The sequence below is a fragment of the Lathamus discolor genome, chromosome Z (assembly GCF_037157495.1).
Source record: "Lathamus discolor isolate bLatDis1 chromosome Z, bLatDis1.hap1, whole genome shotgun sequence".
NCBI lineage: Eukaryota > Metazoa > Chordata > Aves > Psittaciformes > Psittacidae > Lathamus > Lathamus discolor.
This window is the reverse complement of record NC_088909.1, coordinates 64,884,471-64,900,174: the sequence shown is the minus strand read 5'-3', so window position 1 is coordinate 64,900,174 and position 15,704 is coordinate 64,884,471. Positions and strand designations below refer to the sequence as shown.

General features: G+C 41.9%; 1 protein-coding gene across 9 annotated transcripts in view; it reads left to right on the top strand.

Moving 5' to 3' along the window:
- SPIN1 (spindlin 1) overlaps nt 1-15,704 on the top strand; it is a 62,176-nt gene that overhangs the window by 39,297 nt on the left and 7,175 nt on the right. For all 9 annotated transcript variants that reach the window (XM_065662064.1, XM_065662063.1, XM_065662058.1 and 6 more), the window contains exons 3-4: nt 8,951-8,999; nt 14,803-15,056. In XM_065662064.1, the coding sequence (XP_065518136.1) occupies nt 8,951-8,999; nt 14,803-15,056 (303 nt within the window). The remainder of the gene's footprint in view (nt 1-8,950; nt 9,000-14,802; nt 15,057-15,704) is intronic.

Here is a 15,704-nt window from a genome sequence, read left to right as displayed (position 1 = left end):
AGTCAGGTGAAGTTCCCGACGACTGGAAAAAGGGAAATATAACCCCCATTTTCAAGAAGAGGAAATGGAAGACCCAGGGAATTACAGACCAGTCAGTCTCACCTCTGTGCCTGGTAAAATCTTGGAGCACATTCTCCTGGAAGGCATGCTAAGGCACGTGAAAAACAACAAGGTGCTTGGTGACAGCCAGCATGGCTTCACTAAGGGGAAATCCTGCCTGACCAATGTGGTGGCCTTCTATGATGGGGCCACAGAACTGCTGGACAGGGGTAGAGCAGTTGATGTCATCTACCTGGACTTGTGCAAAGTGTTGACACTGTCCCACACAACATCCTTCTCTCTGAATTGGAGAGATATCAATTTGATAGATGGACCACTCAGTGGATAAAGAACTGGCTGGATGGCCGCATGCAAAGAATTGTGGTCAACAGCTCAGTGTCCAGCTGGAGACCAGTAACGAGTGTTGTCCCTCAGGTATGGGTGTTGGGACCGGTCTTGTTCAACATCTTCGTCGCTGACATGGACAGTGGGATTGAGTGCGCCCTCGGCAAGTTTGCCGATGACACCAAGCTGTGTGGTTCAGTTGATAATGCTGGAGGGAATTAATGCCATCCAGAGGGACCTTGACATGCTTGTGAGGTGGGCTGATGCCAACCTTATGAAGTTCATCCACGACAAGTGCAAGGTCCTACACCTGGGTTGGAGCAATCCCAGGCACAGCTACAGACTGGGCAAAGAAGAGATTCAGAGCAGCCCTGCGGAGAAGGACTTGGGGGTGTTGGTTGATGAGAAAATGAACATGAGCTGGCTTCAGCGTTTGCTCAGAGCCCAGAAAGCCAACCATATCCTGGGCTGCATCAAAAGGAGCGTGACCAGCCCCTCTAGGTCGAAGGAGGTGATCCTGCCCCTCTACTCTGCTCTTGTGAGACCTCACCTGGAGTATTGTGTGCAGTTCTGGTGTCCTCAACATAAAAAGGACAGGGAACTGTTGGAACAAGTCCAGAGGAGGGCCACGAGGATGATCAGGGGACTGAAGCACCTCCCGTATGAAGATAGACTGAGAAAGTCGGGTCTGTTCAGCCTGGAGAAGAGAAGGCTTCATGGACACCTCACAGCAGCCTTCTAGTATCTGAAGGGGGCCTATAGGGATGCTGGGGAGGGACTCTTCATTAGGGACTGTAGTGACAGGACAAGGGGTAATGGGTTAAGACTTAAACAGGGGAAGTTTAGATTGGATATAAGGAAGAAGTTCTTTATGGTTAGGGTCGTGAGGCACTGGCATGGTTTGCTCAAAGAAGCTGTGAGTGCTCCATCCCTGGCAGTGTTCAAGGCCAGATTGGACAGAGCCTTGGGTGGTATGGTTTAGTGTGAAGTATCCTTGCACATGGCAGGGGGGTTGGAACTAGATGATCTTAAGGTCCTTTCCAACCCTAAGTATCCTATGATTCTCTGTAGTATAGTGTCTTCAAGTGTGGAACCAGTTTCCTAAGGTATAAAACCTGCATCATCTTTGGGTTATAAATAATTGTAATTGTTACAGCAGTTACTTTAAGGCATTACTTCTAGATTATTTTGATAATGAGAGAAAAAGCAGTTCAGAACAGTTCTCGTATGTTACTGTTATTTCCTGTGGACATTATCCTTGTTTTACAGTGACTGAAAGTGGATCAGTCAGTGAAATTGGGGTGTGGTCAGGGATGGTGCGCATATATGTGTTTAACAGTGCAGCTGTTAAATCAAGCTGTCCTAGTGTTAATGTGTGTGAACTGCTTAAGCTGCCTTGTCTTGATTTCAAGATCCTCACAGAAGATTGCAAGGATTATGGATGTCCTATTTGAATATATCTCATTAGCAGTATGGAAAATGCTATCCCAAGTGATAAATAATAAAGTGGCACTGTTGATGACTGCACCATTTTCTTCTTCCACCCCAAAGGCTAAGTACAATGGCAAACTCTGGATATTACTGATCTTTGGCTCTAAGGTTTCTTCCAGCTTTCCGTGGAATAACTATTGTTAAAGAAATACTCTTGTACCAAGAAAGAATCAGGCAGGTAGATTTATCAGATAATTCTGATTTTGATCTTGTGACTAAAATATGTAAAGTGTAAGGATTCTGTGCTGTTTCATCCCCCTATTTAGAGGTGCTGGAGGGGACAAAAATCTTACCGATTCAGTGAACTCTTGCTACAGTTTTTTCAACTGCCTAGCCAAATGAAGTGCTACACAGTTCAATAGAATAACCTGAGATGTCCTTAAAAAAAGTTTGCATCAATTTGAGACGTTACTGAATTCAGCCAGTGCAGAATACTAAGATGAATGCTGGCAAGTAGGCCTGTAGGTGTTAGTGAGTTTGTCCTATGATCTTCAAATATTTCCTATTGTACCTTCTTGAAATCCTGTTTTATTTGTATTAAACGTCCAAATACCATAACTTTGTATATGGCAACACTTGGAGAGTTGTGGTCAATGGCTCAGTGTCCAAGTGGAAGCCCATGACAAGTGATGCTCCTCAGGGGCTGGTATTGGGACCAGTGCTGTTCAGCTTGATCTAGTTCAAGATGTCCCTGCTCATTGCAGGAGGGTTGGACTAGATGACCTTTGAAGAGGTCCCTTCCAGCCCAAACCATTCTATGATTCTGTGAATATTTTTGTTGGCAACATGGACAGTGGGATTGAGTGCACCCTTAGCAAGTTTGCCAGTGACTCCAAGCTGTGTGATGTGGGTCAGCACACTGGAGGGAAGGGATGCCACCCAGAGGCACCTTGACAGGCTTGAGAGGTGGCCAATGACAACCTCATTCAACAATGCCAAGTGCAAATTTCTGCACCCAGGTCAGGGCAATCCCATTCACAGCTACAGGCTGGGCAGAGACTGGATTCAGAGCAGCCCTGCAGAGAAGGTCTTAAGGGTGTTGGTTGACGAGAAGCTCAACATGAGCTGGCAGTGTGTGCTTGCAGCCCAGAAAGCCAGCCATGTCCTGGATCACATCAAAAGGAGCCTGACCAGCAGGTTGAGGAAGGTGATTCTCCCCCTCTGCGCCACTCTAATGAGACCTTATCTGAAGTACTGTGTTCAGCTCTGGAACTCCCAACACAAGAGGCGTGTGGACCTCCCTTAGTGAGTCCAGAGGAGGCCACAAAGGTCATCAGAGGGCTGGAGCACCTCTCCTATGAAGACAGGCTGAGAGAGCTGGGGTTGTTCAGCCTGGAAAAGAGGAGACTCCAGAGAGACCTTATAGCAGCAGCCTTCCAGTACCTAAAGGGGGCCTATGAGAAATCTGGAGAGGAACTTTTTACAAGGGCATGTAGTGGCAGGACAGGAGAGAATGGTTTTAAACTGAAAGAGGGGATATTCAGGTTAGGAAGAAGTTTTTTACTGTGATCATGGTGAGACACTGGCACAGGTTGCTCAAGAGAAGCTGTGGCTGCCCTATCCCTGGAAGTGTTCAAGGCCACGTTGGGCAGGGCTTTGGGCAACCTGCTCGGCTGAGAAGTGTCCCTGCCCATGGCAATGGGGTTGGAACTAGATGATCTTTAAGGTCCCTTCCAACCCTGACAATTTGATGATTCTATGATTCTGTTACTGTCTTAAGGTATTGACTGACATAGAAGGTGAAGAGTGCTTATTTGTCATAGCTGGCTTTGGTTTATACTTCACTACATAAATGAACCAGTTGAATCCTGTCAAAAGTATGAGGTCCTCAAGGTAAGAAGGTAGTGAACTGGACAGACACCCATTCCCAGAGGTCTGCATAGCTGCTTCTTTGTCTTTGTTGCAGCTTCTATAGCCTTCTGTGTACCTTTAGCATTCCTGATTGACACTTTAGAAGACTAATGCTTTGGACCTCTGTTCTTACACGTGGGTTGAGAGACCTTGAGGGGAGGACAGAAACCAAGTATTTTGTGCTGGACTATTTGCAGAATGTGGGTGTTACTTCTGTGTTTTTAGGTATTTGAGCCAATTTAGCCAAAATCTGTCTTTCAACAGGCAGTAATGTAAAATACAGTGTTTGATGATGCAGTTCTTCCACTTTATAAGAACAGGTATCTTTCTTGATAAATGTTTTTAATAACACCACCATATTTGTAATAAAACATGTTTTATTATAATATGTATTAATAAAATACACAGTAACTGACGATATGATCAGAAAGCTTGTTTAGTGATGTCCTGGGTTTCCCAGTAGCCGTTTTGCTCCTTCTTAGTAACTGGTGCAGGCTCTGTGTTTTGACTTCCAGCCTGGGAAGAGAGCTGATAACACCGATTGTTTTTAATTGTTGTTAAGTAATGTTTATTCTGCCCAAGGACTTTGTGAGCCTCATGCTCTGCTGGTGAGGAGGGGAGGCCGGGAGGAAGCAGAGACGGGACACCTGGCCTAAGCTAGCCAAAGAGGTATTCCATACCACAGCACGTCATGCCCAGGGAGGTAACTGGGAGTTACCGGGAAGGGCACACTCTCTCTTCGGGGGGGTCGAACTCGTTCGGCGGTGGTATCGTATTCTCTTGTTATTTTCTCTTATCACTATTACCATTGGTGGCAGCAGCAGTGATTTGTGTTATACCTTAGTTACTGGGCTGTTCTTGTCTCAACCTGTGGGAGTTACATTCTCTTGATTCTCCTCCCCATCCCTCCGGGAGCGGGGCGGGGGGGTTGGTGAGTGAACGAGCTTTTGTGGTTGGGGTTAAACCACGACAGTTCTTTTTGTAGGAGAGAGGCAGGAGCCAGGGGCTGCCACCACTGGAGCCCCCCCCAGTGAGCAGGCAAGAGCCCGGTGCCCATTGCACCCACCCTCCTCATCCCCCAGTGCCCAGAGCATGGCACTGGGCTGCTCACGTCCCGGCTAGCTCAGTCGGTAGAGCATGAGACTCTTAATCTCAGGGTCATGGATTCGTGCCCCACGTTGGGTGCCAAAAAGAACTGTCATGGTTTAAACCCAACCACAAAAGCTTGTTCACTCACACACACACACACCCCCGCCCCCGACCCTTCCTGCTCCCGGAGGGATAGGGAGGAGAATCAAGAGAATGTAACTCCCACGGGTTGAGATAAGAACAGCCCAGTAACTAAGGTGTAACACAAATCACTGCTGCTACCACCAATGATAATAGTGATAAGAGAAAATAACAAGAGAATACGATACCACCGCTGAACGAGTTCGACCCCCCCGAAGAGAGAGTGTGCCCTTCCGGGTAACTCCCAGTTACCTCCCTGGGCATGACGTGCTGTGGTATGGAATACCTCTTTGGCTAGCTTGGGTCAGCTGTCCTGTCTCTGCTTCCTCCTGGCCTCCCCTCCTCACCAGCAGAGCATGAGGCTCACAGAGTCCTTGGCCAGAATAAACATTACTTAACAACAATTAAAAACAATCGGTGTTATCAGCTGTCTTCCCAAGCTGGAAGTCAAAACACAGAGCTTGCACCAGTTACTAAGAAGGAGCAAAACGGCTACTGGTAAACCCAGGACAAGTGGTTATAGACAAATCCCAAAGTCTTTAGGGTTTCTAATCAAGCTTTTTGGTTTGTTTTTCTGTTTTTTGTTTTTTTTTTTTTTTTTTTTTAATTTCCAGCTAATAGTTCTTAAAAGCATGCAGTTCAATTATCTGGTCTTATAACAGCCAAAAATTGCAAAGAGGATCTTTACTGTGGTAAGTGGCTTGTAAGGGTTAATTTTTGAAATCCAAATGTTTCAGATGTCATTACAGCTGGAAATGCAGGTTTTTAAGGATTTGGTGTGAGCTTGACTGTTTTAAGCATAAGGTGTAATATTATGCTAATTCTACCATTTCTGTCACTTTATGTATGTCCTCTTGAATTTTTCAGATAAAAATGTAAAGAATATAAAAGGTTAATGATACTTTTAGTGTTCAACTCTTGTGTGACACTATGACTGTCATGAAAGTTTTCAGCAAAGCTATGCTTGGAACATGCATATAGTGTTAACTTTAAAAAATTGGTTTGCTTAGACCCATAGAAAACCTCAAATATTTCTCTGTAAGTGTTAATTTAAGCATCCATAGTTTAAATTCTTGTCATGTTTGTACATACACGAGACATTAGTTACACATTTGTCAGTCCAGCACTCTGACCAGGCTCTTTTAGATATTGCAGGCAAGGAGGGTTCAGTGTTTTGATGTCAGTTGAAGACATTTGACATTACATGGGATTTGGAGCAATATACTGAAATCGCAACATAGTCATAATACAGAAATTGTACTATGACAGTGACAATCACAGTGGCCTCTTGGTGGTGTGATCCACTTCACTGCCTTTTGTCCTGAGCCCTGTAAAATCCCACATGGTTGGTCTGTGTCTGACCAGTCTTCTCTGCACTGTTGTGCTCAGGAGGCTTGGTGGCTGGCTGTCCTGACGTCAGGCTTGTGTCTGTCCAGCATGTCTGAGATGGCAGATCGCAGCATGGTGATTTGCAGCTCTGAAGTATTCTCCCACTGCTGTCTCCTTTGCCTGCCCCCTGTCCCTCCCCAGTGACGGGCAGGTATTGTAGGAGGATCCCCAGTCCTTAATACTAAGCCTTGAGCCTCTGCTGTAACAAGAGTAACCCAGTTTGCTCCTTTTCCCCATAAAAATTCTAGGGGTGCCTGTCCTGGTTTAGCTGAAAATGAAGAAATCAGTTAACTAAGAAGATAAGTCTCACAATGCAGCTGGTGTTTGCTTGATTTTTTTTTTTTATTATTATTATTTTTTTAATAATGGGAGCCACCACTTTAAAGTTACATTACTTTCCTGGATTGTAGGAATACTCATCATGAACATCACAGTAAATTCCATCAGTCAGCTAGTCACCACATAGCCATTTGCTCGCATCCCTAGGTGGGATGGAGAGAGAACTGGAAGAATAAAAATGAGGAAAAAACCCTTGTGAGATAAAAATTTAACAATTAAAAATATACTATTATAATAACTTAAAAATTATAAGGAAAAGATAAGAATTTAGAGGAAGATAGAGGTTTTATACCCAGGAAAGCCAAGTGCTGCAAATGAAAACAATTGGTCACCAACAACCAGTGCCCAGCCAGTCCCCAAGCAGCACAGGCTGTCATGGCCATTACACCTGTTAGGTCCAAGAGTCCACCGTTTTCTGACCAGGTTTTCTTATGTATTGCACGTGAGGAGGGTTTAATGTTTTAATACTTAGCTTTGTGCTAAGCAGAATGTTACAACCATAAAGTCAACAACACTTAGCAGAATATACTAACTGTATTACACAACTGCAGCTCTATACAAATGTGGTTCTGCTTACTAGTCTCTACAAAATGCTCACCATCACAGCACTAGATGTCCCCAGTCGCTAGGAGGGAATCAGAATCATAGAATTCCAGGTTGGAAGGGACCTCAAGGATTATCTTGTCCAACCTCTCTTAGCAAAAACAGGCTAGACAGGATGTCCTAGTGCCCTCTCCAGCTGGATCTTAAAAGTGTCCAATGCTGAGGAATCTACCACTTCCTTGGGGATGTTATTCCAATGGCTGGTTGCTCTTCATCGTGAAAAATACATAGGTTGAAGCTAGCCCAAGCCTGTTGTTCTTCTCAGGGCGGTTCATATTCCTTTTTCAGGTGCTCTGTTAGGGTGAGATTTGTATATACTTCCCCAGTGCTGATCTGGCATGTATTTGCCCCTTTTTGATTAACTTGGGTGAAAAGTTAATGAGCCAGTTGAAAAGTTGCATAGCCTGTTGATTCATTTACCTGTTGTAGCTGTTGGATCATCTCAGTGATTACAGCGTTTCCGTAAAACAAGACCACACCGGTCCCTATTGTGTTCAGCTTTCTTTTTAATAATTGTGATCTGTCACTCATTATGTTCATCCCTGAGTTTCTGTACTGGGTTTGCATGGAAAGCTGTTCGGGGGTGGCTACAGGGGTGGTCTCTGTGAAAAGCTGCTAGAAGGTTCCCCCATGTCTAACACAACCAGTGTCAGCCGGATGCAAGATAGACCCACCACTGGCCAAGGCTGAGCCCATCAGTGACAGTGGTAGCACCTCTGGGATAACATTAAGAAGGGAGAAAGCCTGCTGGCAAACAGTAGCCAGAAGGAAAGAACTGAGATTATGAGAGAAGCAGCCCTGCAGACACCAAGGTCAGGAGGGGAGGAGGTGCTCCAGGCACCAGAGCAGAGATGCCCCTGCAGCCCATGGTGCAGACCATGGTGAGGCAGGCTGTGCCCCTGCAGCCCATGGAGGTCCATGATGGAGCAGGTTCCACCTGCTGTCCAGGGAGGACCCCATGCCAGAGCAGGGGGATGCCCGAAGAATGCTGTGACCCTGTGGGAAGCCTGTGCTGGAGCAGGCCCCTGGCAGGAGCTGTGGCCCCATGGAGAGAGGAGCCCACACTGGAGCAGGTTTGCTGCAGGACTTGTGACCCCATGAGGGGCCCGCTCTGGAGCAGTCGGTTTCTGAAGGATGCACCCCATGGAAGAGACCCACACTGGAGCAGTCTGTTCCTGAAGGGCTGCAGCCCATGGAAGGGACCCACCCTGGAGCAGGTTGTGAAGAGCTGCAGCCCATGGGTAGGACATGCTGGAGAAGTTCAGGGAGGACTGCCTCCCATGTGAGGGATCCCACTCTGTAGCAGGGAAAGTGTGAGGAGTCCTCCCCTGAGGAGGAAGGAGCGTCAGAGACAGCTTGAGATGGGTGGACCACAGCCCCCATTCCCATCCCATTGTGATACTGGTGGCAAGGAAGTAGAGAAATGGGCAGTGAAGACCAGGAAGAAGGAAGGGGTGGGTGGAACATGTTTTATGAGCATGTACCATGTGTCTGTCTCTGCAGAGCCTTCTTCCATTGTAGCAATTACTTGATCAGTCATAACACAAAGTGTTTGCATTCTTTGCATTTTGACATTCAAAAAGACGACTAGTGTAAGATGGCTATTTTTGGCTTTGTGGGCACACTTTATTTTTCAATAATTTCAACGTCATTTATATTGCAGGTCATACAGGAGTGTCTGCCAGCATGATGAAGAAACGAACTTCCCACAAGTAAGTTGTTAATATTTGTACTAAAGTATAGCTCTCAGTAATTGGAAACACTGTTCTAGAAATATATCTGTATTGTTCCACTGACTTTGTTCTTGGAAATCATGTGGAATAATACTCAGTCTGTATATGTGTGTTGAGTCAGACTTTCAGTTCTTTCAGGAGGGTGTTAGGAAAGAATGCCCTTACATATAGAGTTTTAAACATTGTTCTGACTGTTCATATAACATTGTCCTTGAATACGATTTTGTAATTCTTTCTGAAATTCAGAGAAAAGGAGTTCCAAGCCAGAAATTAATCGCCCATACTGTAGGATCTCTGTTCTCTGGCACAGAGTTCATGTATTGTCACCCAGCCAATAAAAACTGCAAAGCATGCTTACCGATAACCCAGTCTGGAAGTAATATTAAAAATATTTAATCTTGTATTCACTACAACTGTAGTTTTCAAGAGGAATTTTCACTTTTTAAAAATAAAGAATATATTTAAATACTTCTGTAAGGAGGCTGCTAATTCATGTTGAAGGATACCTGCTTGTCCCACACATACATGTAATGTTTTTTTCCCTCTGCAACATTCTTAAATAGTAGCAGCTGAACATGGGTGAGTAGCTGTGTGAAAATAGAGGTGATGTTCTGGGCATAATTGTTATTAGTGTCAAACAGCGAGGTGTTATATCTGGCTACATCTCTGGTGGGAGAAATCTAAGCTGGGTAAGTGTGGAATTTACTAAAATGTTACTATCTATATTCTAAGTGTAAAGACTTATAGTGGAGCATCAATCAAAACCTTTGTTCGGGAAGTGTATTTTCCACAATTAAGATAGTTAATCACTGCTAACAGTGTTAACTGTTTCCCACAGACAACACCTGATGTAAAACTACTCTAATTCCTTCCACCAGCTCATCATTATCCATTCTTGTCTATCTTCATAGAGGGCAAAGAGAAACATTTATTTGTGTAGGAGCAGTTAGAGTTGGTTAAAACTTAATTTCTCTTGTTCTCTTTCAACCGCTCAGAGAAAGGAGTGTATGATGGGAAGACTATCAGAGGTGGGTTGCCTTTTGTACTTGAGGGTGGCTAGATTTGTCTTTACTGTTGTGTTAATATACACTTATTTAAATACCTAAATAGGCTGTAATTTGTTAGCATGAAGGACTTTTATGGGGCATAAGAAGTTTTGATCCTAAGTGACAAGATTTTGAGGCATTTAACTTGAGGGTGCAGCTTAGTTTTATGTTAATTTAGTGTAGTTTGATTGTTTGTTAATTATTTACTAGGGGGGTTTTGTACCAGATCAAGATGACTTCTTGTGTGCTGTCCCCTGATTCATTCTGAGAATGAGGCATAGTAGTAGAGAATTTTTCATATTTATTGTAAATGAGTAGGTTATGAGTGACCATGTAATAATATATGCTCACTACTCTGAGCCATTATGATAGGCCATGACTTAGTAATGCATACTTTGTCACTGATTTAGTTAGTTAGTTACTACTCATTTAAAGAAAAAGAGGAACAAGTCTAGTGTCACTCAAAGACCGTCGAGCAGACTTCAAACCAGCTTTAGAAGGTTTGTGGCAGAGGAAGGTGCCAAGAGGATAGAACAGGGCATGACTCAGTAATTAAGGATGTGTTAGAACGAGCAGCGTGGATGAGTCTTCTGAGCTGTTCTCTACAAATGGTAGTTAACTGTTGAACCTTATGGGAACAGTTCCCATGGTTCTAGGGCAGTTCTTCCAAGTGCTTTGTCAGTGGGCAGTAGTAGTCTCTGTCAATATGAAGCTGACCTTACTGACATCAGTCAGTCAGTAATCTCCCAGATACCATTCTTTCCACCCTTGGTGCATAAGAAAGGAGTGCAAGAAATGGCATAAATATAAAACAGTCCTTTCTTCATAGGCTCTTTATTTCTTGTAGTTGGCAATTCAAGGACTTGGAGGTGCAGGTTATACCTGCTATTTAGCTACAAGTGAACTTAAATATTTCAGAATTCTGATCAAGCTAACCTTTAGTCTTGGTTCCTGAAGCATCTGAAGATGAATTTCACAACTGAATGCTTTTGAGAGAGTACTAGAAGTACTTTAAAACTTTTGCCTCAACTAATGTGCCTTACAGTCTTAATATTGTGAAAAGTAGTTAATAACAATTTTGTCATCACCATTGTGCTATTAGTGATAGTCTGTAGTAAGATCACAATTGTCAAAAGTTTTGCATCCTATTTTTAATAACTTTTCTGCTTAGTACCACAAAAGGCTCGAAATTGTACTGACTGTTGCTACTGTACTGCCTTTATACTGCTTCATAGTTTTCCTTTCCTGTTTTTCACAGTTATGTCTTTTTAGCACATCAGTTGTGTCTGGTTTTCTTTCAGCCTTCTGGCTTTTTATTTAGTACTACCCTGTGGTGGCTTTCTGAGATGAGATGAGGTGTTTAAGAAATGAAACCAACCAACCAAACGAATAAAAAAACCCACCAACAACAGAAAAATAAACCATGGCAACCAAACCTACATGGATAAAATAGTTAACTTCATAGGCTATTGGGAATTGCTATTCTGCTTTTTATAAATTATGGTTTGTCATTTAAGTACAACCCTGAAGTAATGGTTGATTTTTCTGCTACCAGTCCTGTGCAGTTCTGCACTACATTGGTTTCCCTGGTAGCAACTGCCAAATAAAAATGTGTGAGGGCCATATAAACACAACTTCAAAATCCAGGAAGAATTCCTTCCACCTGCATAGTCCTTAAAAAGCTTCTAAACTGTCTGGTCCTGATAATGAAACTTTCTCATGCCAGCTAGGTTTTACTTGCCATCTTATTGCTCCTCATGATAAAGAAGAGGATCTGAAGCTTTTGAGGACTGAAGGGCTGTTTATAGTGAGGATGCGTCTGACATGTCAACAGCTGTTTCCAGTACTTGGTATTGTTTTCCTGGCTCCATGTTTTGTGTCCAGGAAAATTGTCATCCATCTTCAAGAGCAAATCTTTGTGGAATTTTAAAGATAATTGTAATGAAAAGATTGTAATGAAAAAAAAAATGTGTTGAGCCTTCTGGATGCAGCATCATAGAAGATTGTGTACATTTGTATTACTTGATGTATCACAGAAATAATGCACTGCTGAGGAGTGGTTTGAGTTGGTTACTTGGATGTCTTACATGGAAATATATCCATAGGTATTATTTATTGACAGTTATAAACCTGTGCTTGCTTTTTTACCACCTGTTCAGATGCAGGAAGTTGGTTTTCTTTGGTAAATTACTAGTTTGAAAATCTCATTTCTTGCTCTATGAACCTTTGCAAATGAGAGTGAATGGCTGTTCAGTATGCCCAAGCAAAAATTTGCACTGTAAGTATACCTGATGGGTACTTGACTTGGAATTAAGTTTATAATGTTTTTTGCTCTCTGAAGCATTTTAAAGGTAGTGAACTCAGTTTGAACTCAGTTATATAATCTTTTTCCATCATATTTTTTGAATGAGTGTGAAGCTTTTTGCTTTATTCTAATTTAAATATTAAAGTGGATTAGACAGAGAGTAAAATTGACTGTGAGATTGGACATCAATAGTGTTATTCTTACCTTTTTCAACAATGATGATTAGCAGCATAGACGAACTTCTTCAAATTGATAAAGCGTCCTTTGTTTTTAATGTTCAGTTGATTTTGTTCTGCTTTAGACTGGAATTAAGATTCATTAGAATAAATAAACTGCATACAAAACAAAATGTTTTTTATTGTGCCATGGACCAGATCTCTGATCTCATTTCGTAATAGTAAACTATTACTTGCACTATTCCAGTTAATAATAAAAAAAATAACAAACCAAAAAAAAACCCAAACCCCCCCCCCCAAAAAAAAACCCCAACAAAACCAACATTATATACATATTTTATATATATACTAACATATATATATATTATATATATGTGCTTAAGCAAGAACTAGGATTTGAAAACCCATTCTAAACAGTGTCTCTTAACTGGAAGAGGTTGGTGTTCTAGAAAAATCTGTGCTATCAAAGTCAGGAATACAAAGCCTGCAGTTTGATCTTGCTAAAAAGCTCAAATAATAACAAAAGTGAAATTCGATAAACCCCTCTGCTAGTATTTTCATGGTGAATGAAGGTCTGGTGGTGGGAAAAGCTGCTGAAGGAATCTTATGCCTTATTTTTAATAGTTATGATTTCAGCATCGAGCATTCCCGTGTCCATTAAGCATTACAGTGTCATGGAGTGAGTGCATTATTCTGAAAGACTGCTTCCAGGATTTCACTGGTGTGATTGTTACTTGTCTTTTTTGGATCATACAGAGGCTTCTCTGAGAGCATTGGTCACTATCTTTAATCTAAGGAAGAGTATTATTCTCTGCAACTGATAGTCTCTGTTAGATGTTCCTTTTAAGCATGCTACTGGTGTGCACATTTTACTGCCATTTAAATAAAGTGTGCTACAAGTAGTAAACCAAAAATTTCTTTACAACTAGTTGACATTCATGAGAAATTTTATCCAGCAACCCTCTCAATAACCTTTCTAGGAATCAACATGTGTATTGTAACATGCCAAAATAGATAAAATATTTATCACCAATATTCTATCATAGTATTTCTTAGTTTTGTTTAATCTGTATTCAAAATTGTCAATATTTGTTTTAATAACTGAGTAGAACAAAACTTGCAGTTATTTGAAACTGTCAAATAGCTTACATGACCATTGATCGGAACAACTGTTACTTACCAGAGGGAATCTCCATACGACTTCCATGAAAATAGTAGGCAGCTAAAAAAGTATATTTGATCTATTATAGACTCACAGAATCATAGAATGGTTAGGGTTGGAAAGCACCTTAACATCTAGTTCCAAGCTACCTGCCATGGGCAGGGACGCCTCACACTAAACCATGTCACCCAAGGCCCTGTCCAGCCTGCGAACACTTCCAGGGATGGAGCATTTACCACTTTTTTGGGCAGCCTGTTCCAGTGCCTCACCACCCTCACAGTAAAGAATTTCTTCCTTATATCCAACCTAAATCCTCCCCTGTTTAAGTTTAAACCCATTGCCCCTTGTCCGCCCACTACAGTCCCTGATGAAGAGTCCCTCTCCAGCATCCTTGTAGGCCCCCTTTAGCTACTGGAAGGCTGCTATGAGGTCTCCTTTCCACATTAAGGAGTATCCATTCTATTGCTATTACCATTACATACCATTTTGCTATACTAAGTAGGAAAGCAAGTGAAGTGCTGCCAGCATGTGTCTTTAAAAATACTTGGTAGTCAAAAATATCTGTAAACAGAGAATGAAGCTAAATTGCCTTCAGGTGAAAACACATGTAGGGAAGACAAACACCCTGGAAGAATTTTAGTCAGCCACTGGTAATGTTTCCACTGATTTCCTCATCCTGGGACAGGAGTTGTGTTTATTCTTCTACAGGGAGCAACCAGGTAGCAAAGTTACAATATTGCCAGGTAACTTGTGCCTTGAGACCTGATCAGGTGAGTTTGACTTCTGACGTTCAGTGTAGCAATGCTAAAATAGGTGTTCGTTTTTTTGGTTTTTGTTTTTTGTTTTTTCTTAAGCAGACTCGTTTTAGAAACAACTTAGTAAACTAACTTTGCCACACACATAAAAATTGTTTCACTACTTTTCAGTGTTTTTCTTTTTTCTAATATAGTATAATATGCTTTATACCCAAATTTGAATAAGGTGCACATAACTGTAAAGCATTCTGCCATCTCGAGCATACAGCTCTTGTCTGGAGTAGAATTTTGAATATACGTATGTGCTTGTTTAATGTTATGTTTGTATCTGTGTACAGAAAGCATAGAAACAATGTGGGACCAAGCAAACCTATTTCTCAGCCACGAAGAAATATTGTAGGCTGCAGAATACAGCATGGATGGAAAGAAGGTAGTGGACCTGTAACACAGTGGAAGGGCACAGTTCTTGATCAAGTTCCTGTAAATCCGTCTCTCTATCTTATAAAGTATGATGGATTTGACTGTGTGTATGGACTAGAACTGCACAAAGATGAAAGAGTTTCAGCACTTGAAGTTCTTCCAGACAGAGTTGGTAAGTGTTTTGGTTTTTTCTCCTAAATTCACATACATGTAACCTGACATTTACTATTAAATGTTCTCTACTAATCATTCCAGACTTCCCTCAAGATAACATCTGACCACTTTAATGTTACTAGTCAATTTCATTGATGTTTCATGGCAGGTAATCTAAATGCTCTGTTTAAGTTTTCTTGATTCCACAAAGATTTGATGATACCAGTGAGTGCATTGTTGTCTTCAGTCTTAAAGTAATAGGCAATACATTCTGTAGGTTTTGTTTAGATTAACATTGAAATTTCTGTTAGAATTAAATGGTTGATATTTTCTGTTCTGTGCCTGATAGTACTAATGTCACATTTCCTCATGTAATTCGCCTAAGTACTTCTAATAATGGGGGGAAAGGGCATCTTCTAAGTGAAATAACTTGATTAGTAACAAGGCTTTTTGATCCTCAAAATCAGCAAAGTTCAGTATTTATTTAAGCAAGGAATTTCTAATTCATAAGCAAAATAAGCTGGTGCTTCTTCTGACTGCAAAGCAATTGGTAGCAGTCTCTAGAGTGGCATAAGGGGGAACCAAACCCCAAAGTTTCATTAATAACTTCATAGAATTGTTCTGTGATTGGCCTGTCTTCCTCTTCTCCCCTGCGTGCCTCTTTCCC